General features: G+C 45.6%; 2 protein-coding genes across 2 annotated transcripts in view; both read right to left on the minus strand.

Annotated features, from left to right (window-relative positions):
• The window catches only part of LOC119916213 (NLR family CARD domain-containing protein 3-like), a 795,320-nt gene that overhangs the window by 89,900 nt on the left and 691,009 nt on the right, over positions 1-14,411 (minus strand).
• On the minus strand, positions 6,798-13,984 carry LOC119916379 (histone-lysine N-methyltransferase SETDB2-like). The gene is made up of 11 exons (XM_038736400.1): positions 13,602-13,984; positions 13,027-13,140; positions 12,836-12,931; positions 11,801-11,994; positions 10,568-10,852; positions 10,012-10,340; positions 9,731-9,900; positions 9,386-9,654; positions 7,322-7,456; positions 7,146-7,234; positions 6,798-7,058 (listed from the first exon to the last, which is right to left on the minus strand). Exons 1-11 carry the CDS (start codon positions 13,633-13,635, stop codon positions 6,899-6,901), a joined length of 1,875 nt encoding a protein of 624 aa, XP_038592328.1. The 5' UTR covers positions 13,636-13,984; the 3' UTR covers positions 6,798-6,898.

Below are 14,411 nucleotides of genomic sequence, written 5' to 3' on the forward strand. Positions count from 1 at the left end.
TTCTTTGTAAACCAGTGAGTTTAAAATCAGTTCTGGGCCAGTTTTATTGAGAGGGCCGGGCTGGGACCAGTTGTTTAGTCAGAGGGGCCCATTCAATCTGGGACCAAAGAGACAAGTTCAAGCTTTCTAAATGTCTTTAGTGTATAATGTGATGTGTCAGTATGTTTCAGTAACTTACAGTTCTTTGTTTCAGGATCTTTTCAGTAACTTAGTTATAGCACAAAAAACCTTCCTGTTAACTTTAGATCAAGTTCCATTCTTTGATGCAACACTTCTTGGTAGAGCTTAATGAACAGTAGAAGCTCTAGTGTACGAGACATTCTCTGGATCCCAGTTTCTATTTTGTATCCCACTATAACTTTAGCTGGGAAACAACAAACGCCTCCATATTCACCCTGTTATTAGTCCTGATGTGAAGAATACACAACATTAAATACTTGATGGTAGGCCATCATCTGTGCGTTATGGAGGGGAAACATATTTGGCAGACTGCATGTCCAGCCTGGTAAGAACAGCAGGCTGCTGTTATCGCTTTCTGTGTATGAAAAGTTTTGTTTAAATGCATTATTAGACTGTCAGGATAATAATTTGCCCTTTAAGGAGGGCGACTGGAACGATTTCCTGCAACATCCAAAGGCTATCCATGCAGTGGAAACGTGGATTACAAGGACAAAATATTGTGTCCAACGCTGCATTCAGTCTAATGTACATTTGGAGTCCCGTAGATGTAAGTTAACGTTGAGGCGATCAATGTGTTAAACTGGTTTCAGTGATCTTGATTTTACAGTATCGATGGCGGAGATATTTGCAGGGGCGGACTGGGAGAAGAACCAGCCCACGTCACCACACATCCCCACTCACAAACACATGTTCACTACTTTGTGTGCAGGCGGTGAAATAATATAAGCAGTAGGACGAGCGTATGTTACAGATCTGTAACATTTAATGTGACTGGCACCCAAAGCTCAACAGTTTATTAGAGCACGTTTATAACAAATTTACACATACAGTCAGAACAACAGCTTTCCATCTGAGCATGTTGTAGAGTCTGTGTGCTCTGTCTGTTTGTCTGCTGTTACTGTCTTTGTCTACTGCAGAGTTAATTACAAAGTGAACATTTGTGTGTCCCTGTTTCCTTCCTAGCTCTACCCCCTCCTCCCGGTCTCTGCCAGGCCTACAGCAGCATCCTTCCTCACAGCACTGATCAGACCAGGGGCCTCTGGCTGTAGCCTTCTGGTTCTAGCAAACTTTTTTTTACACAAATCACACCCTGATTATTGGGCTTATTATTATTATACCCATAGTAAAGTTTTGCAAGTGATAAAACCTCATCTTCTGCACCGTTGTCCTGTAAAAACAATGTATTTATATATTCAGAGTTTCCCAGAGAATGATTTCTATTTCTAGCAGCAGCTTGTTTCTTATTTAACCATTTTAATTCTACTTTAATCTCCACCTTATTTTAGGGTTTGCCTGCTGGCCTACTTGAATCTGCTCTCTTTGCCTTCAGTTCTAGCGCACACACACCTCTGCTCGCCCTACCTCTTTCTTTTTCTCTCTCCCTGTATGTGTCGCCCTGTTGACTTTCTCCATCAGCAGTTGGCTTTGTTTTATAAAGTGGATGAAGCACTCGCCATTTCCACCTGCGACTCCGTTTTCAGCCGCAGGCGCGCGGAGGAGGCTTGTTAACGAGGAAGCCTATCGAAACTGACACCAGATGAAAAATAGCCTTTAGGCTGATTCTGGCATATTGACAGAAATGTTTATGAATATGCACTGTCCCTGTAATAAATAAATAAAATAAATAAATAACTGCAACGCTGTGTGTGTAAAATATCCCCCGTGTCTGCATCTTATAACGTAACAGATGGCATCTCTCTCAGTGTTTCTCTGCAAAATGCTTAAATAGATCGCCAAATAGGCAGGCCTACTGAACGGCCGCCCAAGTACAGCGTATGTGTGGGAAACACTGATATCATTATCAATCTGACCGGCCCACCCCCAAAAACAAATGGGACCAAGGTCTGTGTTACAGGGGCACTGGCGCCTGTCGGCTCCCCCCCAAAACCACCACAGTTTAAATTCCAAGTCTCCCACTTTAACTTCCTACAGTGTGCTGATGATGTGGCCCTGGTTGGCCTTCTGTGTGAGGGGGACTCTGCAAAAGATGGCCCATATTTTAATCATGTAGTTTCTCTGCAGCAGTGGTGTGAGGAGAGCGGGTTTAATAAATGGAGGTGAAACCAAAGAACTGATCTTATCCAGCAACACACAAGAGTCTCCTGATAAAGTTCACCCTTTGACCTTCACTGGATCCCCTGTAGAAACTGTCAGGAGTTTAAACATCTGGGAGCTGTGACTGATGGCCGCCTGAACTTCACACAGAGAGCTGACTGGATTTTTAAGGAAGCAAACAGAGATTGTATCTTTTAGCACTTTTAGTGCTTTGACACCATTTACCATGATGTGTGACACAATGCACTTTTACTAGGAAGCTTTTTATCAGCCTAAAAACATGTTGTGAACTCAAAGTGCAGCCAAAGTGAGCTGAGGAGCTTTAACCTCCACTACATCCCTGGTTAGCAGGATGAAGGCGCCCTCTTGTGTTGTGCATCAGTTTCCACACTTCACTTGTTAACCTGCTGTGATGTTCACTGCAGGAAGACATGGAAACACTTCACTGAGCCTTTGGCAGCTTCAAACAGCATCAGTAAAGAGACATTTAAATAGATGGAATATCACACTATGTCACTTTGTTCACAGCAGTCACACCCTGTAACACTGATACTGCATGCAAAAAAACCCTCATCCAATTGTAAAACAGCAGCTGACATCACGGAGCAGCCCGACTCTACAGCTGGAGAAAAGGCACCAGACCAGCCAATGGGACGGCAGACAGGAACTCCAAAAGCCAATCAGGCTCCAACAAAAAGGTACAAGAAACAAACGTATTAACATATCTGGAGACCAAACAAACTGGTGGAACAAGTGTGTGCATGTCTTCATAGCAATGATATTACCACAGATAGGTCGTTACATTTTCTCCTTTGGCTGTTGTTTTCAAAAGGAAATTCCTTTCAGACATTTCAGTGCAGAAATAGAAAAACTATCTTCTTTATCTGACTCAATATGACGCTGAGTATTTCTTTAATTTGTCTTTCTGAAAAAGTGAAACTACATACCTGTACGTATGTTGATATACATCATTACAGCAACTGAGTCTGTACAGAGACGACTGGCTCTCTGTATTAACTCCATAAGGTTTGTGGGTTAGGGTACGAAGTTTAAATGGATCGCTTTGTAGCATCCAAAGAATTGTTTCACCGTCAGACACTTCGGTCTAAAGTCTTTCTCGTACTGTTAAAATGTTATTGCTTGGAAATTTGCTCTGCGAGCACAATGTTTAGGCTCCACCAGTGTTTTGTGAAGCAGCAGACGTGACGTGAAACAAACAGGAAGGTCATTAAATGAAGGTCTGTCAGCTCAGATCCTTTGGCAGCTTCAAACAGCATCAGTAAAGAGACATTTAAATAGATGGAATATCACACTATGTCACTTTGTTCACAGCAGTCACACCCTGTAACACTGATGCTGCATTCAGGTCACATGGGAAAGACGGTGAAGAAGAGTTTCCAGCTCACAAATATTCTTCCCATCAGCTCTCAGGCTTTAAATAGTATTTGGGAATATTAGATTTGAGGCTGGAGGTTAAAATGTCTCTGACTTCTTGAGTTGAGATTAAACAACATGGAAATACTTGGAACCAAATGGAAAGAATCAGATATTCATTTCATGGTCAGCTTCAGGAAGTTTAGCTGTCAGATGAGAACAGGTGAGAAGCTGGAAAACAGCAGGAAACCTAAAGACTCTGGTACAGAGAGTCAAACTCTGAAAATGTTTCTCCCTCAAACTCTTGGAGATCTTTCTCCACATGGACTCGACCGCAGAGTGAAAATGTACGATGTGTTCACTGACCTCTGCCAGGACTCTGGTCCTCTCAGTCACTCCTCCTCTGGCCTGAGTTTGGCCTGAGCGCTGCGCTGCTCCTGGATCAGATGCTCCAGCTGCTTGTTGATGTACACTCAGTAAGCTCCACCTCTGCGCAGCTGTTGGTACACTGGCAGTCAGAGTTTCAAGCTTCAGGATAAAAGCCTCGAAAAAAGAAAACGTCTCCTTCAGCTGACTCTGATCGGCAAAGCAGACATAATAAAGGACCTGAGCAGAACCCACAGCCAAAGACATGTCCACCTCTCCACTGTCCACAGTCACTTTGTGCCCGTCCACCTGGACATTAACCTCAGTGCAGCCACTCAGGGGCCTCGTCACTGCTGCTCAGGATGATGTGGGTGTTGGGCTCAGTGGATCCTCCTGGAAACATTTTGGGACTCTGTGCCGGTGGGTTATGCAGGACAACGGGGACTGGACCCAAACACAGATGAAACAGGCAGACTGGTGCAGCTCAGGGATTTATTTTACATAAAGGAGCTTCAGGTGTTGGTCAGCATCTCTAAGTCCAGGTAACAGAAACACAAAGTCCAACAAGGCAGCTTTGATGAACTGGTCCTGAACAGAGGAAGTGAACCGGTATCTATGGTCTGATGAGGGAATGAGTTGTAGGTGAGGAGTGGGCGGAGTAGGCCAGGTAGCTGCAGGACAGAGGAAGTGGGAACAGGTGTGCAGGTGGGCGGGGCAGTCAGGTGACAGGGAAAGGAGTAACAGTCCGAGGGCCTCTGGTGGACAGCTTGAGGATGGCAGGTCTGGGGAGCTGATGGACAGAAGATGAGAGACAGGACGGATGCAGAGGGTTGGGGATGAGAGAGTGTGGCTGAAGAGAGGGACTGAGGAGCAAACTGTGACCACAGCTGAACTACAGAAGACTGGGATTTCTATTCTAATAATAAACTTTATTTATAGACTTTACTCATCAAAACAAAGTACAAAGTGCTTCACAAGAGACACAGAGAGAGAAAGATACCACAGTATATGATAAAATACACGAGGGGGGATAAAATATTAAATATGCAGGATTCGAACCACCGCTGCACCACCGGCGCCTCGCGGTCGCCATCGAACCCCACTCCGCCACCGAGTCCCCTTCACATCTGAACCTTTTCTCCTTCTGAGCAGCCTTCTAACACTCTGAGCTGTTTGATCTGAGACACTGACTCTTTCTTTGACGTCTGTCTCCAGAATGAATTTATAGGATTGAACCCACAGCATCAGAACACCTGTGGAGTCAGCCAGCACCCTGAGCCACTGGGCCAGAGACAAATTCAAATTAGCTTTATTGGCATGAATGTATAGCAACAATATTGCCAAAGCATCATATAAAGAACATAAGGACAATTAATTTCATACATTTCATTAGATAAGGAAATAAAACAGCAAAAGTTGTTTGTGAGTGTTAATACAAAATATAATAATAATTAAATAAATATATGTATAAAATATAAAAATTCCATAAAACAAATATTTTAAAAAAGTAAAGTAAAAAGTAAATATTAAAAAAAAGTAAAGTAAAAAGTAAAACAATAAGCGTGTGTGTTAGTATGTTAGAAAATTCAAATAATATATTAAATTAAAATAAATAAATGAAACAGTAAGCGTGTTATTATATTAAAAAAATAAAATAAATAGATAAAACCGTGTGTGTGTGTGTATATTAATAGGCAAAAAACCCCAAATAAAATTAATGAATTAGTTCATAAAAAATCTGTATCAAATGTGAGTTTTAAAACAAAACAATTACTAAAATATCAAACAGTCAAAATAATAATAATTTGAAAATTAGTACAATTATTTATCAGTCTGAGTTTCCACTGGTTGTCCTCACTTCATGGAGGAGACATATTTTGCAGCGATTACTTCCCATTTGGGCATTTCTCCCAGTAAATAGGGGAGTTTCTGTGTGTCTGATATGAATTCAAATTCTTGGTATACTTGGGAAATGTTTGCAAAGTGTTTTGTCTTTAGGGCAGGAGGTTAGAAAGTGCAGCCCTGTCCTGTCAGATCAGAGTCTCTCCTCGTCATGTTCCTTTCACGGTCGGACCTCAAAATTGGTAAAGTTATTTAAGGATCAAACCCGAAACCTCAGACTCTCTGGAGAAGCAGTCTAACACACTAAGCACGAGACAAAAGAAGCATCTCAGAGGCTTCAGTGTGCAGAAATCTACAGCCATGGAAATATGAATGCATGTTTTCTAACGGTTGCCTTATTTGATGAGGAAGTAGGTGTTTGGTGTTTAAAAGCAAGTCACCTCCTCCAAAAGATGGATTCTCACTACGTAACACCGTAACGAAAGATCAGGTGTTCTCAACATTTGTTTTAACAACTTCACGGCTTCTGTGCTAGTTGCAGCAGTGTCGCGTTGCTGCCACCTGCTGGACTGGACTGGTTCGTAGTGTAGTAGTTATGAAGTGTGTCCTACGAGGCTGCCGAGCAACGACTAGACATAAACAGGAAAAAGGAAATATAGTTGGAGATGATAGAATCTTAATGGGTACTGGGGCTCCTGGGTACTGACCCCCCCAACTCCTACATAGGTCACGGCATAATGTACACTAAATCCATTAGTAACAATTAAAACGAGGACAATCCAGCCGTGTTCAGTTCAGGGGCAGAGTGTTGTGTGGGAGCTGGGAGCTCTCTTTGGCTTTACTACTTTTCAAACCTCTTACATGCAGAAAAAAATATTTATAACACAGCAAAAGAAAAGGGAAAAGCTCTGAACTAACTCTAAACTGTGCCACAAACACACGTTGTGATGATCTTTCAAAATAAAAACAGCCTGAACAGATTTTCCAAAGTGAGTCCATTTATTTAGAAAAGTAAACAAGTCTACAGAAACAGTTTTATTACAGCAACTTTTTTTAATAGTGTCTGGGCCCAGTGGAGGGATTACTGTGTTTCACCTTCGACCTCACACATGTCACACAGCGTCTCCTCGAGGCTAAAATGTCCTTGGCAACCACTGCTGCCGCACAGACAGGGCACTTCCTGTTTCCTCTGGGTGTCGGCGGAGTAATTCCAGGTGAGCTCGGTGCCGGCCTTCACAGCCCTGACACAGACGAAACAAAAATCAGACGGCAACAAATAATAACAACCGTCGTCGTCGTCGTCATCATCATCATCATATGTTCCTCACCTGCTGGTGAAGAAGGCGACGACGGGGAAGCCGGGGTCGTGGGAGTCGGTGAAGACGTTCTGGATGAACAGGTTTGGCTGGCAGCTGTGCTGTAGAGACAGGGTCAAAGGTCAAGTTAGGCCTGATCGCTCTATCATTTCTACAGCAGCTCATCATCATCCTCAGGTTCCTCTTACGTTAATGAAGCGGCTCACGTTTCCCTCCTTGCTGGCGTCCAGGAAGGTGATGTCCTCCACCTTCATCGTTCTCTTTAAACTGTTGAAGCTGTTCGCCTCCGTCTCGGTACCGTTCACGCTTTGGACCGCCGCCGCCTCCTCAGGACTGGCTGCTGTCACGGCAATCTTCTGCTGAGCTGGAGACCGGTCACCTGCCGAAGGAGACGGCGGCTCCGGACCTCCTGCCGACACCGTCAGAACCTGTGAGTTCAACAAACATGAAGAGGTCAAATTTAACGACCATTGAACGGATGCTATTAGTGCTAATGCTACCTGTAAAGTGATGCTAAAGGATGCTAACGCTACCTGTAAAGTGATGCTAACGCTACCTGTAAAGTGATGCTAACGCTACCTGTAAAGTGATGCTAAAGGATGCTAACGCTACCTGTAAAGTGATGCTAAAGGATGCTAACGCTACCTGTAAAGTGATGCTAAAGGATGCTAACGCTACCTGTAAAGTGATGCTAAAGGATGCTAACGCTACCTGTAAAGTGATGTGATGAGAAATTCCTCGGGTCATGATGTTAGAACATTATAGCTTTAAACTTTACACAGCTCTTTGTTGGAACTGAATGATGCTAATTTATTCCGCCGTTTTTTGGCATCTATCTTCTCCGTTTTTCCTACAAACTTGGTTTTAACTTCAAATTGTACATCTTCTTCATGAGATGGGTGCAATTACCTGTGTTGCTGATATCTGTAATGGTTGATTTTATATTAATATTTTATGCATTTTAAAATGACTGTCTTCCTATTAAGGGAAGGCTTTCAAGTTTCTTTGTCAATCATGTCTTATTCTGACAAAAAAATGGCTCCTAAGCACCAATCGAAATAATTGTGCTGTGAAAGACTTAATAGGTCAATAACTTTATAGCTGTGATGGAGCAGTGGATAAGATGCCTGCCTTTGGTGTGAGAGACCCGGGTTACATTTTTTTTTTGTCAGAATAAGACATGATTGACAAAGAAACTTGAAAGCCTTCCCTTCACAGTGTATCCGAGCAGTCCGGTGGTTTAGGTCTTGCTCTTGCTCCAGATCCAGAGATTGATGGACAAAACCCTGCTCACATCATTTTGACGAAAAGGGGGTCAAACTTAACACATGTTTGCTGAACAAGTAGCAGCACATCATTGAGTCTCTTTAGCTGATGGAGCCGCACACTGCAGCGACAATAGCTGGCAGCTCTCACACGCATTTTCTTAAGGAAATGCCCGTTCTAATGCTACCCGTGACCAGGCGGAGAAGGATGCTCATGCTACCCGTGACCAGGCGGAGAAGGATGCTCATGCTACCCGTGACCAGGCGGAGAAGGATGCTCATGCTACCCGTGACCAGGCGGAGAAGGATGCTCATGCTACCCGTGACCAGGCGGAGAAGGATGCTCATGCTACCCGTGACCAGGCGGAGAAGGATGCTCATGCTACCCGTTACCAGGCGGAGAAGGATGCTCATGCTACCCGTTACCAGGCGGAGAAGGATGCTCATGCTACCCGTGACCAGGCGGAGAAGGATGCTCATGCTACCCGTGACCAGGCGGAGAAGGATGCTCATGCTACCCGTGACCAGGCGGAGAAGGATGCTCATGCTACCTGTGACCAGGCGGAGAAGGATGCTCATGCTACCCGTGACCAGGCGGAGAAGGATGCTCATGCTACCTGTGACCAGGCGGAGAAGGATGCTAATGCTACCTGTGACCAGGCGGAGAAGGATGCTAATGCTACCTGTGACCAGGCGGAGAAGGATGCTCATGCTACCTGTGACCAGGCGGAGAAGGATGCTAATGCTACCTGTGACCAGGCGGAGAAGGATGCTCATGCTACCTGTGACCAGGCGGAGAAGGATGCTAATGCTACCCGTGACCAGGCGGAGAAGGATGCTAATGCTACCCGTGACCAGGCGGAGAAGGATGCTCATGCTACCCGTTACCAGGCGGAGAAGGATGCTCATGCTACCCGTGACCAGGCGGAGAAGGATGCTCATGCTACCCGTGACCAGGCGGAGAAGGATGCTCATGCTACCCGTGACCAGGCGGAGAAGGATGCTAATGCTACCTGTAACTGAACCAGACTCTGACCTTGTCTTTTCCTGTGGTGCGGTGGCGTTGGTGTCGGCGGATCTCTGGATAACCGTGACGTGCGAGGTGGGCAGTTCCAGCAGGGTGCTCCGCCCCTCCAGCACCGGCGGGGCCAGCCACTCAGTGACGACCTCCACCTCGTCGTCTGAGGGGATGTCCGCCCTCGTCAGCTTCGGTGGCGGAGGCTCGGCGTGACTCTGAACCCTCCGCAGGATCACACCTGAACACATTTCACTTTTACTCCACATGTTCACCATCCTGATCCTGTGACTCGTCCTACAGCGACGCCGTCTCACCTGCGTAGATGCACACGAACGTGCCGCGGTCCAGGTCGTCGCGGCACCGGACGCCCCAGCCGCGGCCCTCGGTCTGAAAGACCTGGAGGCGGACTCTGATCCCTCTCTGGACCAGCCGGTTCTGGCAGCGAGCCCGATCACAACCACACCACGGACCACACTCGTAGAGTCTGCAAACACACGTTCATGTATTTATTACGCCACATGTCATCAGCTGATCCTGAGATGCACCGCTCAGATACGTGACACCAGTCAACAGCAAACTTTATTGGCCGCCTCACCCTGACGGTACGGGCTCATTCAGCCTGTGATGGGTGTAAGGGCGCCCCCCTGTGGTCATGGCGATACAGGCGCAGCTTTGTGCGTCGGTGCAGCCGTCGGTGCAGTCGCAGCAGGCGTCGAACAGCGTCGGGCCGCGGCTCAGGAAGCAGCCGTGTGGCCAGCGCTCCTTCCTGTAGCGGAAGTCGGCGGGCCGGGCGCCGCCCTCCCCGGCGCACAGCTCCACCGGTGTGGGCTCCACGCCCCGACTCAGGTCCAGCTCCGGCCGCCGGGGGCCCGTCGCCAGGGGTGGGTCCAACTCAACGGCGGGGTTAAAGGTGAAGAAGTCGACCTGCAGGAGACGGGAAGACGGATCCTCAGGAGCCTGAACGCCTCGTCACTTTTCAGATCAGACTTTATAAGATAAATTTCAGTAAAGTACTTTTACTTCGATACGCTTCACACGTTCAGCTGGAAATACTTCTGTACTGCAGTCGTGTTTTAATAGCAGAGTATTTTTAGATTGTTGTACTGGTACTTATCCGAGTACCCTGAACGCATCATAACAGACCAGCTGACCTGCAGGACGTCGAAGCTCTCTGTGGCCAACAGGAAACGCATCACGTCGTCGTGGTTACGGAGGCTCAGTCCACACGGCGCCTTGTAGACGACGTCCCAGTCCTCCACGTCCTCGGAGACCGCAAACTCCGCCCCCTCGGCGTCACTGGTCCCGACCCCCCTCGATGACATCAGCGGCACGGCGGTCAGCCTCTTAAAGCCGCAGAGCAGCGGGACCTTCAGGGGGTTCTCACCCCAGAAGAGAGGCGTGGAGTGAGGCATGCTGGGTAAACTGGACAGACAGGCCTGGAAGGAAACAACAAGAAAATCTAAACATCCGGTTTGAAATTAAATAATTATGAAAACTTTATTAATCTTCATATACTTTACAGTGTGTGTGTGTGTAGTATAATGTGTGTATTGTGTGTGTGTAGTACAGTGTGTGTATTGTGTGTGTGTGTGTGTAGCACAGTGTGTGTATGTGTGTGTGTGTGTGTAGTACAGTGTGTGTGTGTGTATTGTGTGTGTGTGTAGTACAGTGTGTGTATTGTGTGTGTGTGTATTGTGTGTGTATTGTGTGTGTGTGTAGTACAGTGTGTGTATTGTGTGTGTGTGTATTGTGTGTGTATTGTGTGTGTGTGTAGTACAGTGTGTGTATGTGTGTGTGTGTGTAGTACAGTGTGTGTATTGTGTGTGTGTGTGTGTATTGTGTGTGTGTGTGTGTATGTGTGTGTGTGTGTGTGTGTGTGTGTGGTACAGTGTGTATTTGTGTGTGTGTGTATTGTGTGTGTGTGTGTAGTACAGTGTGTGTATTGTGTGTGTGTGTAGCAAAGAGTGTGTATTGTGTGTGTGTGTAGCACAGAGTGTGTATTGTGTGTGTGTAGTACAGTGTGTGTATTGTGTGTGTGTGTGTATTGTGTGTGTGTGTGTATTGTGTGTGTGTGTGTGTGTGGTACAGTGTGTATTGTGTGTGTGTGTGTATAGTATAGTGTGTATTGTGTGTGTGTGTGTAGTATAGTGTGTGTATTGTGTGTGTGTAGTACAGTGTGTGTATTGTGTGAGTATGTGTAGTATAGTGTGTGTATTGTGTGTGTATTGTGTGTGTGTGTGTAGTACAGTGTGTGTATTGTGTGTGTGTAGTACAGTGTGTGTATTGTGTGTGTGTGTGTAGCACAGAGTGTGTATGTGTGTGTGTGTGTAGTACAGTGTGTGTATTGTGTGTGTGTGTAGCACAGAGTGTGTATTGTGTGTGACCTTGCAGCAGAGGTGGGGCTGGTACTGCAGCTGGACGGGGGTCAGAGGAGGCAGCAGCTCCTCTCTGCCAGCGGGGGGCGCTGCAGAGCTGGACAGCCCGTTGAAGGGCAGCAGGGGGGAGGAAGAGGGGGAGGAAGAGGGGCTGTGGTGGGAGAACTCGGACGGCAGCAGCAGCTCCACTGGACAGGAAGACACTTCCAAAATAAGAGCTCATAAACACTGTCCAGGCTTCAGATTCTTTACAGGTGAAATATTTAAACTCTAGAAGATTCTTCATGTGTACTACAGTCATTTTAGGAGTTTACCCAACGAAAAATACATAAAACAAAAGAAGTTGTTCCATAAAGTGCATCTGATGACGAAGCTGACCGTAACGCTCGAGGAAAGAGCTTCAGTATATTAAATAAACTTTGTCCAGAACACGTGAAGCTTATTTTCTGGCACAACTTCACGGTGACTTCCAAAGTCTGGAGAGTTCAAAACTCCTGCAACACTTGAAAAACTTCACTGTGAAAAACTCATAGACTCCACTATAAAGACTGAGAGGTCCTGTAGTTCTGACCTCTTTGAAATTTTACATTCACAAGTTTAAATTCTGATTTAAAGGATTTCAGAAATGTAAAGATGTTTGAACTCTTTAAGCCACATACTCTTGTTTCTTTTTCTTTTCAGAAGATATTAACCTTATTCTCCACTGTTCTTTTTAAACTTTCCTGCACGTTACTTTTTCCAGACTCCTCTGTAGATTTTTCAGACATCCGAGCACAAATATCTAGATGTTTATTATGATAATAAATGGTTTTAATCTCCCACACATGCATCTTACAACACTTGTTGTTGCTGTTCGGTCCAAACTCCTCCACAGAAAGTTGGACAGCAAACATCTCAAACAGGAAGTGAACTAACTGGTTCTACCTGCACTCATATTATTGCTCCTTTATAAATAATCCCTGCTTGTTGTTGGATCACACACACGTGAACATGCATTTAAGTTTAAAAGTAAAGTAGTGGTTTCAGTGTAAAGTCTGCGTTTACCTGAGCCGATGACCACCTGGACCACAGACGAGTCCGGCGTGGAGGCCGGAGGACAGCAGTCCAGAGACTCCAGCAGCTTGAAGGCCTGAACATATTCTGATCAACACACGGCAGGAAGACACCGTCATCACAACCTGAAGCTCACATCCTCTTCATTACCACCAAAGAAGAGATCGATCAAAAAGTGAAACCTTTATCGGTCGCTGTGTTCTTCTTCAGGACTCTCTTCAGGTAATCCAGATATGCGTATACTCCATTAAAAACCTGATCCACGTCTTCCCCGGCCCAGAAGGTTTTGGCCCGCTCTGAAAAACACACCAGGACAAACTCTCATCACTTTATAAATGTTAGAAATACAGAAGGCTTTCTACATCCAGACCACGAAAGACCTGGTCTACATTAACAACCAAGGCGTGCCAAACCTGGACTAGATCCACATGGGGACTCTGTTTCAAACCCGGTTTCAGGTTTGGAAAACCTTTATTCAACATGTGAACGCTGAAAAAGGATCAATCTCTGTGATTTTTCTCCATGCAGACCACATCATACGTAGTCTAGCTCCAAAACCACCATACGCATGTGTATCAGATCTGGACTGGATCCACATGGGGACTGTTTATAAGCCAGTTTCAGGTTTATTCTAATGAAATGCAGTCATGCTGCAGAATCAATGTATCCAGCTTCTGATGAAACTACTGCTAACAAACAAACTGTGAGATCAAACAAACACTTATGAGTCAGTAACAATAAAAACATTTGTTCTCACCGACTTCTTGCGGATCTAAAGGATCCTCTTCCATCTCCAGTTAGCGTTAGCCTGCTAGCACCCAGCTAAGCTAGCTCGGCTGGCTAACAACAAAGAGGGGGAAGCTAACTACTAATCAAAACTTTCAGAGAGAGCTAAAGGCGAAGTGCTTCTACTTAAACACCAGCAGAGAAGTTAAGCTCCGCTAACGTGAGCTCCGTCTGAACTGAACAAAGTTCACGTTGTTGTTCATTCAGCTAACGAGCAGTAACCTCAGCTAGGTTAGCTTCCCGCGGAATGAACGATGCTAACAGCCGTTAACCGGCCGCGCCACATCACGACATCAGGGCCGTTCCCCAAAGACTTTCACCTTTCATTGTGCTTTTAACGTTTAAAGGTGACTAACAGCACAAACACAACCTCAAACATTCACATGCCGCTTCGCATTTTGTACTGATTTACATTGTACGTGAATATTGGCCCACAACAGCTGCCGTAGACCGTATTTACGTAACATTTCCCCTGAGTTTAGTCTTCCAGACAGTTTTCCGGGTCTTAAGCTGAATCTTCTCGTGTTTATTACAAGAAAACTTTACTTGGCTTATTGTTGAACATAAACCGGCTTGTTTATAAAGCGTCACGTACATAATTGGCTTGCAGACCGCAGTCCGCCTGCCTGGGAGTCCAACCTCAGGGTTAAAAACATGATTAGCTTCGCTTTTTGAATTGACCCACATGCGCCACCGTACTACCCTACCGGTTACGAAGATAATAATAAACAAACTTGACACGTTTCACAACTCTGCTGTTATAAGTCAGTAACAACAAACA

Source organism: Micropterus salmoides, unplaced genomic scaffold, assembly GCF_014851395.1.
Source record: "Micropterus salmoides isolate LMB-PRFRI ecotype aquatic unplaced genomic scaffold, ASM1485139v1 Ms_hic_scaffold_1, whole genome shotgun sequence".
Taxonomy (NCBI): Eukaryota; Metazoa; Chordata; class Actinopteri; order Centrarchiformes; family Centrarchidae; genus Micropterus; species Micropterus salmoides.

Coding starts and splice junctions, on each gene's coding strand:
- LOC119916379 (XM_038736400.1), bottom strand. CDS start 13,635: ATGGAAGAGGATCCTTTAGATCCGCAAGAAGTCG. Junction 10,341..10,567: donor AGAGCTTCGACGTCCTGCAG/GTCAGCTGGTCT, acceptor CGTCTCCTGCAG/GTCGACTTCTTCACCTTTAA. Junction 7,059..7,145: donor GTCGCCTTCTTCACCAGCAG/GTGAGGAACATA, acceptor CGTCTGTGTCAG/GGCTGTGAAGGCCGGCACCG.